At 34.2% G+C, this 15,612-nt stretch overlaps 1 protein-coding gene and 1 long non-coding RNA gene across 4 annotated transcripts in view; both read right to left on the reverse strand.

The window, feature by feature from the left end:
• The window catches only part of LOC100369954 (GA-binding protein subunit beta-2-like), a 30,040-nt gene that overhangs the window by 13,486 nt on the left and 942 nt on the right, over positions 1–15,612 (reverse strand). For all 3 annotated transcript variants that reach the window (XM_085492383.1, XM_085492384.1, XM_085492385.1), the window contains exons 3-7: positions 13,989–14,186; positions 12,204–12,302; positions 11,465–11,539; positions 10,550–10,697; positions 6,490–6,579 (exon numbers count right to left, since the gene is read on the reverse strand). In XM_085492383.1, the coding sequence (XP_085348509.1) occupies positions 6,490–6,579; positions 10,550–10,697; positions 11,465–11,539; positions 12,204–12,302; positions 13,989–14,186 (610 nt within the window). The remainder of the gene's footprint in view (positions 1–6,489; positions 6,580–10,549; positions 10,698–11,464; positions 11,540–12,203; positions 12,303–13,988; positions 14,187–15,612) is intronic.
• Positions 1,627–6,468, reverse strand: LOC144347852 (uncharacterized). The gene is made up of 2 exons (XR_014926899.1): positions 5,504–6,468; positions 1,627–2,483 (listed from the first exon to the last, which is right to left on the reverse strand). It is a non-coding gene; the product is annotated as an uncharacterized LOC144347852 (long non-coding RNA).

Consider the following 15,612-nt stretch of genomic DNA (forward strand, 5'->3'; position numbering starts at 1 on the left):
AAGCAGCTGTTTACGAACGCAAAATTTCTGCAGCTGACATGTTTCGTTCAAATTTATGAAGCGATGTGCACTAAAAAGCGAGCAAAGACGGACCGATTTATTTGGATGCACAGAAACAGTATATAACGGCAATGCAGAGTTTTATTAGTGCATGTCGTAGACAGTGAACCAAATTGGAGTTGTTGTATGCTCTACTACAGCGACCCAATCAGTGTGGAAGCGTGTACAGAGTGATGACTGGTGGGATACTAGTAGACGACTTCTCCAGAAGTCAAAGATATGGTGTTTCGCATGCGTGCGCATGCCGTTTTGGGGTGTAATGTAAATTTGCACATGTGATGTTTTGCTTCTGAGTGTACCAATCAACGTCACAAAAATTCCATTCTATCAACTATCAGCAAACTCGTATCGGAAGCACCACAATGGTTTTAAAAAAAACAATTGAAAAAACTGGTGATATTAATAAAAAAAAATAAGCATTATAAATCAATAAAACATTGAAAAGGAATGAAAAAACAAATATTAAAGGAGAAAAATATATGGTGGTTGGTTTATTTTGGTTAACAGCGTAGTTATGGCACTGTACAATTGCTGTTTATTGGTTTGTTCATAATTGCTGCTTCCCTTGGGAAACAAGTTTGGGTGTTCTTAGCCAGTGCACAGACCCTCAACACTGTGGCCTGTGCTATAACTGTTGGGCCCTCCTGTGAGTGAACACAATTGCGTATAGCTGATATGCAAACATTTGGGATTAGCTTAAATCTTAGCCTGCACTTGGTCAAAGTCCCTCTAAGGACTGTGACTTGGTGTAGCCTGAAACCAGACTACTGTGGATCAGCGATGTTTTGTAATGGATTACCTCCCTGATGAGTACATTTAAATAACAATGGAAACTAGCATATCACTGGCAACACATACAAGGATTTTGGCAAATTTTCACTGTTTTGTATAAAACTATTTTCACAACAACATTAATGTTTCACAATAAATTATACCAAACATATGTATAATTTAGTAGCAGTAAAACTTTTTAAGTTTTTTTTAAATTAAGAATGCACCAATCTCACTAGGAATCTATTCAAATCTAATCCTTAGTGTGCTATTAATAATGGCTCATCAAAGGTATTGAATTACTGAACTGAAACACACATCTTTGTATAGTTTCCAAAACTAAAATATTATTTCATGCTCTGCCCCCTCTCATGTAACAGTTTGTTAAGAATACGTACATTATTTAAAATCATTTTAAAAATGCGACTGGAATGTCCAGGCCCAAACTTCTGCTGCTGCAACATCCGTCTATTCCTGCATGTACATGCAATTGTTTCTCTGAGATTCTGCATGCAGCCAGTTTATTTTTTGAACTGAATAACACATTTCTAGAAGTTTATTTTTACATTTCCAGATAACACTATATATAATTTAACAATTTCAGGAATAGATTAGATTGCTTGCTATTCCATTAGAACCTCTTACTTCCAAGTGTGATTTTTAACAAGCATTTATGTTTAGCTAACCAAAGGGAAACAAAAGCATAGTGACAGGAAGTCACCACAGCCGAAAGTATGACAAAGGCTTACGCTTCAAAAAATGACTGGAAAGTAAATAATTTATAACCAAAGACCGTCTATGCATAAACAACTAAATTTATTTATTTATTTACTTATTGACTCTTACACAATCCCCGGAGGGAAAGAAAATGGTCACAAAGTACAAGGAGAAATATATATATATAAAAAACAAAACAAAAACACAATATACTAAAAAACAAATAACAAATACAATCACTAAATTACTAAATAAAACAAAATCTCTAAAATCTCTAAAAATATCTGGGAGGTACAGCTTTGCAAAGTAAAAAAGTCATATGGGGGAGGGAGGGGGTTAAAACATTGCTTCAAAACATCATCTTAATTATTCAGCTCAGTGTACAAACACATGAAGTACAGAAATTGAATAATTAATGAAAACATTAAACAAAACAAGTATATGTAAGCAATACTAAAAATATGCCATGTTTTGTTTTTGATGTAGTGCACAGCCATAGAGACTGTTTTAGTGGATAATAGTATTTTAGGTTTGCAATGTCATACTCCTCTAGATATTTATCAAGTTTTATTGAGAGGCGATTAGCTTAAGGAGGGGGCTGTGCAAAATGTTTTTTCTCCTCTTTGTTTTTGTGCTATTCTTTTTCTAGTGTAAAATATTTTTTCTCCAAGATGTAGGAATGTCAAATTTTTTCCGATTATTGATCTCTGCAGGATTTTTTCAATATTATGGAAAGCAATGTACAGTGACTCTACACACTTGGAACTTTCAAAATCTGTGTGCAAGCGTAAAACTGATAAACATGTAAATGCTAAACCATTGCATCCATCAATACTGGTTAAACTTTTTTCTTCCCTTAACGTCCATAAATCCTGGTTCTTCAACTTCTTATGTCCCATATATATAGTTTTTTCCTTTTTATAAATTGTCATTATCTGCAAAAAATAATTCAGTTTGCTATTAGCTTACAATGACCAGTTTTTAATTAATACACTTTGTAACCAATTTTGGAAACAAGTGTTTGTGGTGTCTGTGTATGCTGGCATATTTCTGTCCTCACAAATAGCAATGTCGATAAAATGACATCTTGTGATATGTTAATTTCTCCCCTATGCAACTCAGATATACTTCCAAAAAATGATACCCGGTACATTCTGATTGAAAAAATATAAATATCGAAAAATGCATCTAGACAACAGAATAAAATCAAATCAAATTGTTTCCTAACCGAATATATTAAGGGGTTGTGCCATATATACACACAGTTTGTCTTTTGAGAGACTAGGACAGTACATTGCTGTACTTGGGAACCTAATTTCTGAGAACAATAGGGGGATTTAACTTCCTACAAGACAAGAGACAAAAGAATGTTATGTAACAATGCAGCTGCATGATTTTGTCTCTCAAAATAGGAAGCTGTGTACATACAAAATTATTGAGTCCCTCCACAATGGGAATGCCACCATGAATGTACAACTTCATCGATCCCCTGGTACTTTCACAAAATAAATAATTGTATTATAATTATGATCCAATACAATACCATATTTGCTCTAAAATTACACTTGTGGATACTAAATCATGAAAATATTACTTATTTCGACCATTGAAGATCCCTGTAATTTACCTAAGCGCATGTGCTGCTAATAGAGTAATTATAGTAAGTGTAATATTGTTTCTATATTTTTTTTCAAAATCAAGAAAATGATATTAAAAATATAAAAACAGTTTAATTTGAAAAATGATATAATGGTATTCAGATGGTTATGATTTAAGCATAGACCTTAGAAAACAGGGACATACAACTTCTGTCTGAGACAAAAGAAAATCCAGTTTCCTATGTGCAATGTGGGTTTATAACCTCCTGTATAATCTCATTAATACATATACATTTTGTACATGTACCTAGAAGATTTATACATCTGAAACAGTTTATACTAGTATATTTATTTGTCAGTGTATGACGAGTGCACTATGCTATATCTGTTCTAAATATGATAAAAAATCCACTTGTTATAATGACACAAATTTTCACAGGACATTGTTTACTTTTAGCCAGTTTTGTTTCCTTGCAGAGAAACTTACCATTTTTGTTTCCCTTTCCTGATTTCATAGTGGAATAAAAACTTAATTTATTAATTTCACTTGCATCAATAGAATGGACTTGGCTATTTTGATCAAATTTAATTTTTCTGATTTTCCAACCACAAAATTGTCTCATTTTGTGTAGCTACACCCTGGCAGCCATGTGTGGCTTATGAAACAGGAGAGGATGTAACAGTGGTGTTGACATAGATTTATTATCAGTTTCTCTAAGGTGTTAATTTGGTAGAGGATTATAACTAAGCTTACTTGAAAGGGATACCCATGGTAGCATGCCCCTGTTCCCGTTATAAAGACTAAATATTTTTTTGTCCAAGTTGAGCCAGAGTACCCATGATCAATTTGGCTAACCCAGAAACGCCCAGGACTTTTACTGACTGCATATTACACCTTCATTATAATTTGTTTAATTTTCACCCATTTGCCCCTGGATCTTCAATAGTAGTGTTCATGCTACACAAAGTACGGGCTAAGATTTAAGCTAATCTCGTATGTTTGAGTTCATGCACAGAAGGAAACGATGGTTAGCACGGGGTAAGGAACGCCCAAACTTATTAAGAATAGGCAAAAGCTGCAGGAATTTTAACTATGATTGCTCAGTTAGAGTAACTAGGAAGGTTAGTTCTACAGCTATAAAACAATACCAAAGCAAATTCAGAAAGTGCAAATTGCAGAATAACAGGAAGTAGCACAGAGTCTCATCATCAGTTCATTTTTTTCTTGAGTAAATTTCTCTATAAGTGTTAACATTGATTGTCATGCAGGAAATGGCACACCGAAATAAAAAGTTATGAGTATAGTAGTAAATCTCCTAAATGAACATTGAATACAATGGTTTTTTTAGCCGAGCTAAGCGCTCATGCATGTTTTGTTTTGCCTGTGCTAAGGCTCTGGACTGACCAGATTTACTCTGTACTTAGTATTTCTTAACCTGTGTTCATGCAATTTTTTTCTAGCACAGGCTAAGGTATTGGACCTCTTAGCCTTTGCTGAAGAGCTCTGCGTGAATACTACTAATAAGTGTCTTCTGTTTATTCCTTCCTTAGGCGCATACATTTAGGTTCACTTCCCTTTTATATTGATCTCTACAACTCATTCAAATCAAATTAGGCTCAAAGATGGTCAAAAAATATTAGATTTAATTGAAATTTAGTTTAAATCTATGCTAAATTAAAAGTTATTTTGAGTATGGGAGTTTTTTTGTGCGCAAAGAAAATGAACTGTTGCACACTGTGGGCATATATCATCTTATACTAGTTTACAGGAAAAAGGGATTCTGTATGGTATTTGACGTTATGGGCATAATATATATAGTTCATACATGGTTAATAAATTAGATTTCTCAATGTACAGTACACTATTGTTGGTATTGTCTAAAGAGAAAAAAAAAACAATATACATAATCTTTGAAAATTAAAAAAAAAAACATTTTGCAGTCAGTTAAATTATATTAATAATTTGAAAACATTGCCATGAATGGAAACAAATTTACGTTGATGTTTTTTGCAGATTTCAGGAGTTGGAAATAACCTTTGTTTATACTTTTCTTGTATTAACAAACATAGGAGCTAATCCTCATTAACACCTACTTGAGCTTGTTGTTTGACAATTATGAATGATAATGAAACAGTACTTACACAGTGAGCCATGACTCAACAAAAAATTGCGCATTTATTTTTTTCCAAAAAATAGGTATGATAGTACATAAAGCAAATGCCACAGTGTTTTTTTAATTTATATAATTTTTGAAAAACAAAAACTAAAGCCCCAAAAGACTATCCTGCTACACAAACAGCAACAAAAGTATCTAATATTGTATTGAAGTCATTGTAAAATAATTACAAATTCATACCTTGATGTGCCAGTTGCAGTACTGCAATCGTCCTATGATTCAACACCATCTAAATACTCCGCAGGTTATGTAGTCCACCAGCAGTCACTGGCATCAGCGTTACTATAAAATTTCACTGGGGATCGAGGCATTATTCGCGAAATTTCATTTAAGTGTACTTGCAAGCGCCAGTAAAACTTGGAAAAATAAATTCCCACACGTATATTGACTCACACGAGGTAGAAGGTTTTTTTCTGGGCCATTATATTAGTGACATGAACAAAAATACTGGTCATGTTATGTATGTAATGAAAAATAAAATGACCATTATACTGCCCATAAAAAAAAAAAATGTCATCAACTCCATCATTTAAAAAGCAATTGTAATTATTCTGACCAGTATAAAAAACATGGGTCATTAAAACCACCATTTTAAAAACACTGGTAAATATTTTGGCCACTTAAAAAAATCTGGTCAATATTCTGGCCATTAAGATAATAGTGGCCATTATAATGGCCAGAAGTGACTTTTTAAAGGGGTCTGAGGGGTGTAAAAAACAGAGTTAAAGTGAAATGAAAAATTATTATAACCTCCTCATTAACCTAAAAGCACAAATAAATATTCAAAAGTTTTTAAAAATAAAACTTTCCGAAACGCGACGGAATTTCCGAAAGTAATCCGGACGCTGTTATAAGTATTATTGAATATGCAAATTTGGTGTTTAGTTTAGACAGAGTTAATTGAATCTGCAGATTTGTTGTTCAGTTTTGAAAGGGCAGGGTTTGCGCTAGTGTTTTGGCAAGACAAGTCCCACTTACAAAATTTTAAGAAATTGAAATTTGACCCTGGATAACATTATTAGAGATTGGACCTTAGCATGCCTGAAAAACTGGGTCCCTCTTCAGTAATTGGAGTCCGGAAAGCAAAATATGGGGTTAACACGATCCCTGGAAAGGGTTAATTGAATTTGCAGATTTGTTGTGTTGTTAGAAACAAGTTTACTCACAAGGTGTGTTAAGCGGTGCTGATGCCTCTGCTAAGGCAGCTAATGTCGCTAATACTGATGTGGAACTTGATGGTGGATGGCCAGCTTCATCTAAGAACAAAAAATATCAAAGAAAGCTTAGAAAGAACTCCCATGTGCTGAGAGTATTGGAAACACATTAAATATAATTCGAAATCACTTAGCTGAAAACTAATTATGCAAATCAGAAAATTAATATGACCAGATTTGAGTGTAAAACTAATGAGGTCTGCGCAATGTAACAGAAAATCTATGTCTCCAAGTTTAATTGAAATGTGATTAGAACCAAAAAATTATGAATTATTATGCTTATTAGGGAATTAATATGAACAGATTTTTACCCCAAACTAATTAGGTTTGTACATTGTCCTAGAGCATCCTTGTACTAAGTTTCATTGAAATGGAATAATTAGTACCGTGAAAACTCCAAAATTTCGACCCCTCTAAAAATTCGGTCGCCTATTTATTTGCCGGGTTTCGGTGTTTTATTTACCTCCAAATTTTCGACTCCACTAAAAATTGCCGACTCATTCTTATTCGAAAATTGCGACCAGTTTTAGTTTTCCCCCAAACGAAAAAAAACCCGATGTGAGCGTTCAAACGGGACCTTCCTCGAAGGCATGAATCCGGGTTTCTGATTGACTGAGAGATTTTTATTTTATTGGTAACGAAAATATATTCTAAATAAACGAAGTTTCAAATAAAAACGAACACAAAAATCTCGGCATGCTGCGTTTCTGAATTGTTGATTATTACTGTACTCAGTAGTGATTATAATAATGTACACAAAATAAATTTGTTGAATGGTTATGAAATACAAATAAAAGTCAACTTAGTTTCATCGTAAGCGAATGATTCCGGTCTCGTATAAACGTTTGATGCTGTAGGATATCCGCCATGTTCTCTTAGGTCAAATAGGTCAAATCGCTAATTAACCAATCAAAAAGCTGGATGATGCCAACGTGTTCAAATTACCATAGCTTATTTAAATATGTTAATGTTATTGAACGCAATGCAAAAGAGATTGATGTTGTAGTACGATATTTTGGCTTGGATTTAGATGTGAAAACGGCATGATTTTTTTTAAATAAAAAAATTAGTTGTTTTTAAAAAATTAACTGGTCATCTGAAGAATAATTTAACATTGTTCACAGTGATAACAGCTCATTCTCGAAAGGAAGCTTACCCGCTCACGCTAGTCACGATAAAAATCATACACGTGTACTCTTGAATAGACAGACGCCAATGACTACGGTAAAACTTACTCTATTTTAGCCGGCAGGATTGATTGAAATGTTCGAAAAATGACGCCAAAATACACCTTAAAAGTCCCATTTTATTTTCTTAAATCCCATTTTATTTTTTAATCCAAGGGCGAATTTACGGCAGAATTTGGTTCCTCAAGTAAGGGACACGTGAGCTTTGATTCTAACCGGATACATTGCACTGGGTCGAGGAGATAGTTTGCTAAACTTCCATGTATCTTTTGTCCAATGGGTACCTGTACTTCGAACATTCGCAAGTTTTCCTAGGTAGTGCGAGACAGCTTTGTCTTTTGACCTATTAGTTTTGTGCTGACCTCTTTTCCGCGTCTTGATGTTTTGTTTTGCTTGTCATAATACTCACTGATTGATGACTTTGTTTAGATTTTGAGTTACAACTCGGCCACGACCTTTGCTTTTACCGTGAAACATGGGGAAGTTTACGTCAATTGACGGACATTGCATTTTTTAAAAACTAATGAAGCACACTGTCTATCATCCCCATTTTTTCATTTGCTGATTTCTATTCTGAAAAATTCGACCGTCCGAAAATGCACCTTAATTTTGACTAAAAACACGTCACATTTCTAACACCAATTATTTAAAACCGGTCGAAATTTTGGAGTTTTTACGGTACTTTAGATATCAGTGTGAAAGCTTAAAATTGGTTAATTATGCAAATTAGGTAATTAATATGTACAGATTTTAACCCACAATTATTCAGGTCTGTCTATTGTCCTACAGCATCCATGTACATTCATTGATATGTGATGTATAGTACCTGAGATATCAGTGTGAAAGTTGGTTAATTATGCAAATTAGGTGATTAATATGCACAAATATTTACCGGAAACTAATTGGGTCTGCATAATTCTAGATTCATTGAAATGTGATGATTAGTACTTTAGATATCAGTAGAAAAGCTGAAAATTAATTATGCAAATTAGGTAATTAATATGCACAATTATTTACCCTAAAACTAATCAGGTCTCTGCATAGTCCTAAAGGATCTATGTACCAAGTTTCATTGAAATGCGATGATTAGTACTTGAGATACCCGTGGAAAAGCTGAAAATTAACTAATTATGCAAATTAGGTGATTAATATGCACAAATATTTATCGAAAACAATCAATCTCTGCATAGTCCTTGAGTATGTAAGTACCAAGTTTCATTGAAATGTAATGCTAACTACTTATATCAATGCTGAAAATTAATTAATTATGCAAATTAGGTAATTAATATGTACTGATATTACCATAAAAACTATCAGGTCTGTGCAGTGTCGTATGACATCTATGTACCAAGTTTCATTGAAATGTGATGATTAGTACTTGAGATATCAGTGGAAAAACCGAAAATTGACTAATCATTATGCAAATTAGGTAATTAGTATCCACGGATTATTACCAAAAACTAATCAAAACCTAGCATTAGTTCAGAGCATCTATGTACCAAGTTTCATCAAAATCCAATGAGTGGTTGTTTAGATATCAGTGGAACAGTCATGGAACCACTAAAAAATAGCTAATTATCATGCAAATTAGGTAATTAATATGCACGGATTTTTACCAAAAATTAATCAAATCTGCGCATATGTTCAGAGCATCTATGTACCAAGTTTCATCAAAATCCAATGAGTGGTTCTTTAGATATCAGTGGAACAGTCATAGAACAGCTAAAAATTAGCTAATTATCATGCAAATTAGGTAATTAACGAGCATGGATTTTTACCAAAACCTAATCAAATCTGCGCATTGGCCCAGAGCATCTATGCACCAAGTTTCATCAAAAACCGATGTATGGTTCTTGAGATAGCAGTGGAACAGTCGGACACACATACACACATACACACATACACACATACACACATACAGACACACTAACTGCAAAGACTCACATTTTGTGCTTCGCACATGGGAGTCAAAAATCCAGAAGTTAAACTCATTCTTTATCACCAGAGAAGTTATTATTACTAACATATCACTATACCACTAGATTCTGGACAAAGCAGTGTTTTCCACAATGGCTTTTGACTTTTAGCTTTTAGCTATGATTGGGGTTCATCGATCAACAATAGCTCGTAATCTGCTGTGACAACATTGTCCGCAAGTTGCTTCAACAACAAACAAACAACACCTTTATTTTATCTCCAGAAGCGAATGACCAGCCAGTGCACACACATGCAAAATATAAACATGTACGACAACCTATATGGCAGGCAACTGTGAGAGTGTGTGTGAGTGATGTAGTTTTTGAAACAGCTATTATCAGATATGAATCACTGCTATTCCTTATTGAACCAAACAAACAGATATCAAATTGAGCAAGCACTGAACAGTGTCATCTCTTGTATATCCATGCTGGAACATAGATTATTTTCAAGTTGAGTGCCGTCACTCTCTTCCCTGGATTTGACCTTTGACCACAATCTCTGAACAAGGCTAGCATTGTTGTTATGTTGGCAGGCCGATATAGAACTTTTAAAAGGTAAGCAATATTTTAGATTTTACTTTATTCTTAAACTAATACATTTAGGTAGATTTTGTAACAGATATTTGTATTTTTTTTTTTTCTCAGAGGAAAATAAAAATAAAATATTGGGTTTCACGGTCAAGTAGTACAACATATTCATTATTATAAACCAGCACTGAAAACAATAAAAATTACTGCTCTTCAAAAGGTTGTATCATTTGTTCAAACACTCAGAACTACAAATCGGTCAATAAAATTGTTGTACTGCTTTTGCACATACTTTGCTGTAACCTCACTAATACTTACTTGACATACTGATAACAGAATGATTGTCTTTGACGGCAGCTGCCGCTGTCACCAATGTCTGTATATTACTAGCTGATGTAGTTGTTGTGGTTTCAGTCGCAGTATTTTCAGATATTGTTGAATGAGATGTTCCATTAACAAGACTAAACTGTAAACAACAATATGTTGATGTGAGTAAGCATGTACAAATGTAATCCCAACATGACCAAATACATTTATAATGTGTCAATGTTTTCAATACTTTTGAAATCATCTGCATTTTATTATGTTATTTTCATACAAAGATCTTTAACATACATGTATGCTACATAGTGTAATGTAACCTTTTCACCGCCACTTCCCTGTTTTCATCACAAATTCACAAAATAGTCCTGCACTTCTCGTCAGAAGGTTGGGACAAAAATTGCCAAATTCTTTGAGTAAAAACTAAATATTTATCTAAATTTTGTCTGTTGGCTCCAAAATTAGGGTTTATTTCAGGAAACATTCAAAAATACATGCATAGAAAAAGTGTGTATAAACATGGAAAAGAAAAGGTTAAATAATAATTTATTTGCATGATTTATAATTTATTAGCTTCTAAAGTCTTAACCTGTCCTAGAATTGTGATTTCATGACTTCACAATCATTTCATAGTGAAACACAGATTTGCCATATTTGTTGAGCACAAATAAACCTACTATTGACCGTTTAGATCTGACAAGTCAGAATAGTTCATTAAATAGTATATTTCATAGTACAGTGTTAGCTTTATCCAATTCTCAAATTGGTGATTGTATAAGTGCAGTAGTCCAAAATGTAGTTGATTTAGCCAAAAAATTTTATTAATGGAAATATTTTTTTCAGAGTCATTGGTAGTATCTAGAGATAATTGGAAATTTAAACACAACTAATATGAATAGATAAAATAAATACCTGTGCATTTTGTAGTAATAGTATCATTTCATGATTGTCTTTATCTATGGCTATTTCTAAAGCTGTCTTGTCAAACTGAATTAGGAGAAAACAAATTTCATTGTTAAGTTCACTGACAATATCAGGATGATTTATTTAAAAAGAACATTCAACCTTTTGTGCATTTTCCTGTCGAGACCAAGGGGTTCATATCACAGAAGGGATGATTTAGTGAAATTAAACCCAGTGAAAATAACTTTTTCCTGTATATACAACTAATCAAAAATTAGAGAAAATAAACTCTCCAGCTAAAATAAAGTGTTTTACAGTATTTGGATATGGATGTCATGCATGTTCAGTCACCAAAGTTTCAGTCCTGTGTGGTATGGATTTGGGCGTTGTGTGTGTTCAGTTACCATATACCAATCCTCAGTGCGGCATGGATTATTGACAATTTGTCAAAATTCAATTCATAATCCTCACACCCTTGTCTGGTCAATTCGCAGTCAAGAGTTTCCTAACTGTCCCCCAAAATGATGTCAATTTGGGAATATATCACGGATTGGTGAAATAAGCATTCTACATAGGGGAAAGATGTCAGTACATACTATGCGCAAGCACTCAAACAATAAACATGCAAATGCTTTTAATTCAGAAATCAGAAATTGAAAGCCAGGCTATGAATATCAGAATCGGTTTGCACATGCAAACCAAAAGTATAGTATGAATGAGAGGTAGGATAAGTCTCAAACATACTTACCTTATTTAAATATCCTATATCTGCACCATTTCTTATCAACAAATCAATTACATCAAGGTGTTCTCTTTCAACTGCCCAATGAAGTGGTGTCATTTTAAGCTGTCAATAGAAACAACACTATTACTGGTAGGTTCAAATAACAAAATACTGGAATCAGCATCCAGTCATAAATATACATTCATATGTGTTTATGTTGTGTGTGCTTGCACTCTGAACATAATCTGAAACAAGAATTTCATGAATTACTATAACTCACATTAAAGCTGTTTTATTAATAGAACCATAGTAATCCCATGATGCATCACTTGCCCTGAAACACAAAGAATGACATCACTTACCCTGAAACACAAAGAATGACATCACTTGCCCTGAAACACAAAAAATGACATCACTTGCCCTGAAACACAAAGAATGACATCACTTGCCCTGAAACACAAAGAATGACATCACTTGCCCTGAAACACAAAGAATGACATTACTTGCCCTGAAACACAAAGAATGACATCACTTGCCCTGAAACACAAAGAATGACATCACTTGCCCTGAAACACAAAGAATGACATCACTTGCCCTGAAACACAAAGAATGACATCACTTGCCCTGAAACACAAAGAATGACATCACTTGCCCTGAAACACAAAGAATGACATCACTTGCCCTGAAACACAAAGAATGACATCACTTGCCCTGAAACACAAAGAATGACATCACTTGCCCTGTAACACAAAGAATGACATCACTTGCCCTGTAACACAAAGAATGACATCACTTGCCCTGAAACACAAAGAATGACATCACTTGCCCTGAAACACAAAGAATGACATCACTTACCCTGAAACACAAAGAATGACATCACTTGCCCTGTAACACAAAGAATAACATCACTTGCCCTGAAACACAAAGAATGACATCACTTGCCCTGAAACACAAAGAATGACATCACTTGCCCTGAAACACAAAGAATGACATCAGTTGCCCTGAAACACAAAGAATGACATCACTTGCCCTGTAACACAAAGAATGACATCACTTGCCCTGTAACACAAAGAATGACATCACTTACCCTGAAACACAAAGAATGACATCACTTGCCCTGTAACACAAAGAATGACATCACTTGCCCTGAAACACAAAGAATGACATCATTTGCCCTGTAACACACAGATTTATGTAACTACTTACCCTGGATGTCTTATTGCATGCAGATATGAAAAAAAAATGACATCAAAATACTTTGTTATGAAACATTCTTTTGTTTCCCAGATCAAGTAGCCAGGGGTTTTTCTAGAAAAAAAACTGCAAGAGGGAGCACTGCAATTTAGCAGCGCCACCAAGTTGGGGAGATAGGGTTCTCCCGACCAGGATGTGGAGTTTTTGATAATTTTAAGTTAAAATGGAGCATTTTATGGCTTCCTTGGGGCCAAAATTACTATCAGACAGATCACAGTTGAAGACTGCGGCCACATGTGATTCCTGGTCAATCAGAATTTTACGGTTGCCAGACTGCTCCCTCGGGTAAGAGGGCGCATGACCATCGCATGAGGGTGCTGCACCCCTGTTCCCTTGTTTAAAAAAATCCCTGAAATAGCTAATTGCTTCATTGTTCATAGTGTGACATGCACCATAAAATTATCATTTCAGTTAGTCTAACCTGTTCATAATGGATACAGGATCTTGTGTCAACACTACATATTTCCTAACCACCATGAGCACAGCTTCAATCTCACCGAGATGTGGAATGTGACAACCACAACCTTTAATATTATGGAATGAATGAAAACTTACCATATCTTTTGAATTAATATCAGCACTATGTTTTAATAATAATTCTACAATCTGTGCATGACCTTCTTGTGCTGCCATGTGTAGTGGTGTTCTATCTACTTTAGTTCTTGCATCACGACTAACTCCTGCCCGAAGTAACACTTCAGCAGTCGTCACATGACCCATTTGAGCTGCCATGTGAAGAGGGGATGTACCCAGCTGTAAAAAATAAGTAAATGAATGATATTCCTTGTCCTTGGCTGCTAACTTGTCACTTATGCAGATACTCTGACAGTTTGCCTGCAACTCTGACAGGTTAAATAACCACAACTCTGAAGACTCTAATTTTATTGTAAAGCTGTTATGTACATTTACAATTTCCAATTTAATTAAGAGACGACGTCAAAAGATGGATGTTGGATAAAAAACTTATTTGCTTTAGTTTTGGGGGAGGGTGACCTCAGAAGTTTCCATCCTACAAAAACGATTTTATTTTTTAATGTAGTCAAACAAATCTTGGAGTATTTGTAGTTTTTTTTTTTTTCTATCCAATCATGGACAAAAATTACAGAAAATGAAAAATAACACATCCAAGACGAGAAAATGGTTTGGTCCGAGTGTAAATATGTACTACAAATGAGGTCAATTTCAGGGAATGGACCTAGAACCAACTGCAATGCAATACTACTGTCCGATTATAAATTTGTATTTAATGGTGAACGTAGTCCTACACTATGATCCATATATCAATTACGTTCGGGGGGGGGGGGGGGGTAAAAAACTAAAGGAATTAAGTTTTTTATCCTACATTGAACTTTTGATGTTGTCCCTAGCACATTAGACAAAACAAGAACAAAACATCCCTGACACTTTCCAGCTGAATGAAAGTAAATATGAAGCTTGGTTTGTGATGCATTGAAAGCAAATAAACATGAGACCACTAGGATAGAATTATCGACAATACAAGAAAAGTCAAGATTCACCAAGCAGGAATGATTGAAAGCCATTGTGAAATAAAGAAATAATTCAGTATCAATAAATCTATCATCACTTTTAAATTAGTTTTGAAGTAAGATACCCACTAACCCAAGAGAGAGTGGAGATAGATTACAACCTAAATTCTTATCCATTATTAACCACGTGTACGGACAACTAAACACAACGAAAGAACTGTATTTGTAAATCAAAACCAGAGACACATTTTCATAATCGACTGTACATCACCTTTGCCCCCCTCACTATTTGCACAATTTTTATATTCAGGCTTACACGTCAGGCTTACAGGTTATGAAACCTTGCTGTCGAACATTGGGCTCTGCCGTTCTTTGTCAAAATCAAGGTCAATGGTTCTTATTACAAGTTACGATGTTTTAGGATATTAACATTTATCCTACTTGAAGTTTATCCTTAAACAATGGTTGACTGTCTGAGTGATCACTTTCCATTTTTGAAAACACTGCTTTAATTCTTATATTAGCCATTTTCGTCTTATTTTTTTTTCGAAAAACAGTAAGACTTGTAAGCAAGTTTACATCCAAAGATGAACTTCTAACTTTTGCTTACATTAGAGCCTTGTACATGTACATGCAAGTCTTGAGAATTATTCACAAGTCAATATAGAAACAAGGAAAGAAACTTGTGCAAA

Source organism: Saccoglossus kowalevskii, chromosome 17, assembly GCF_978046115.1.
Source record: "Saccoglossus kowalevskii chromosome 17, keSacKowa6.1, whole genome shotgun sequence".
NCBI lineage: Eukaryota > Metazoa > Hemichordata > Enteropneusta > Harrimaniidae > Saccoglossus > Saccoglossus kowalevskii.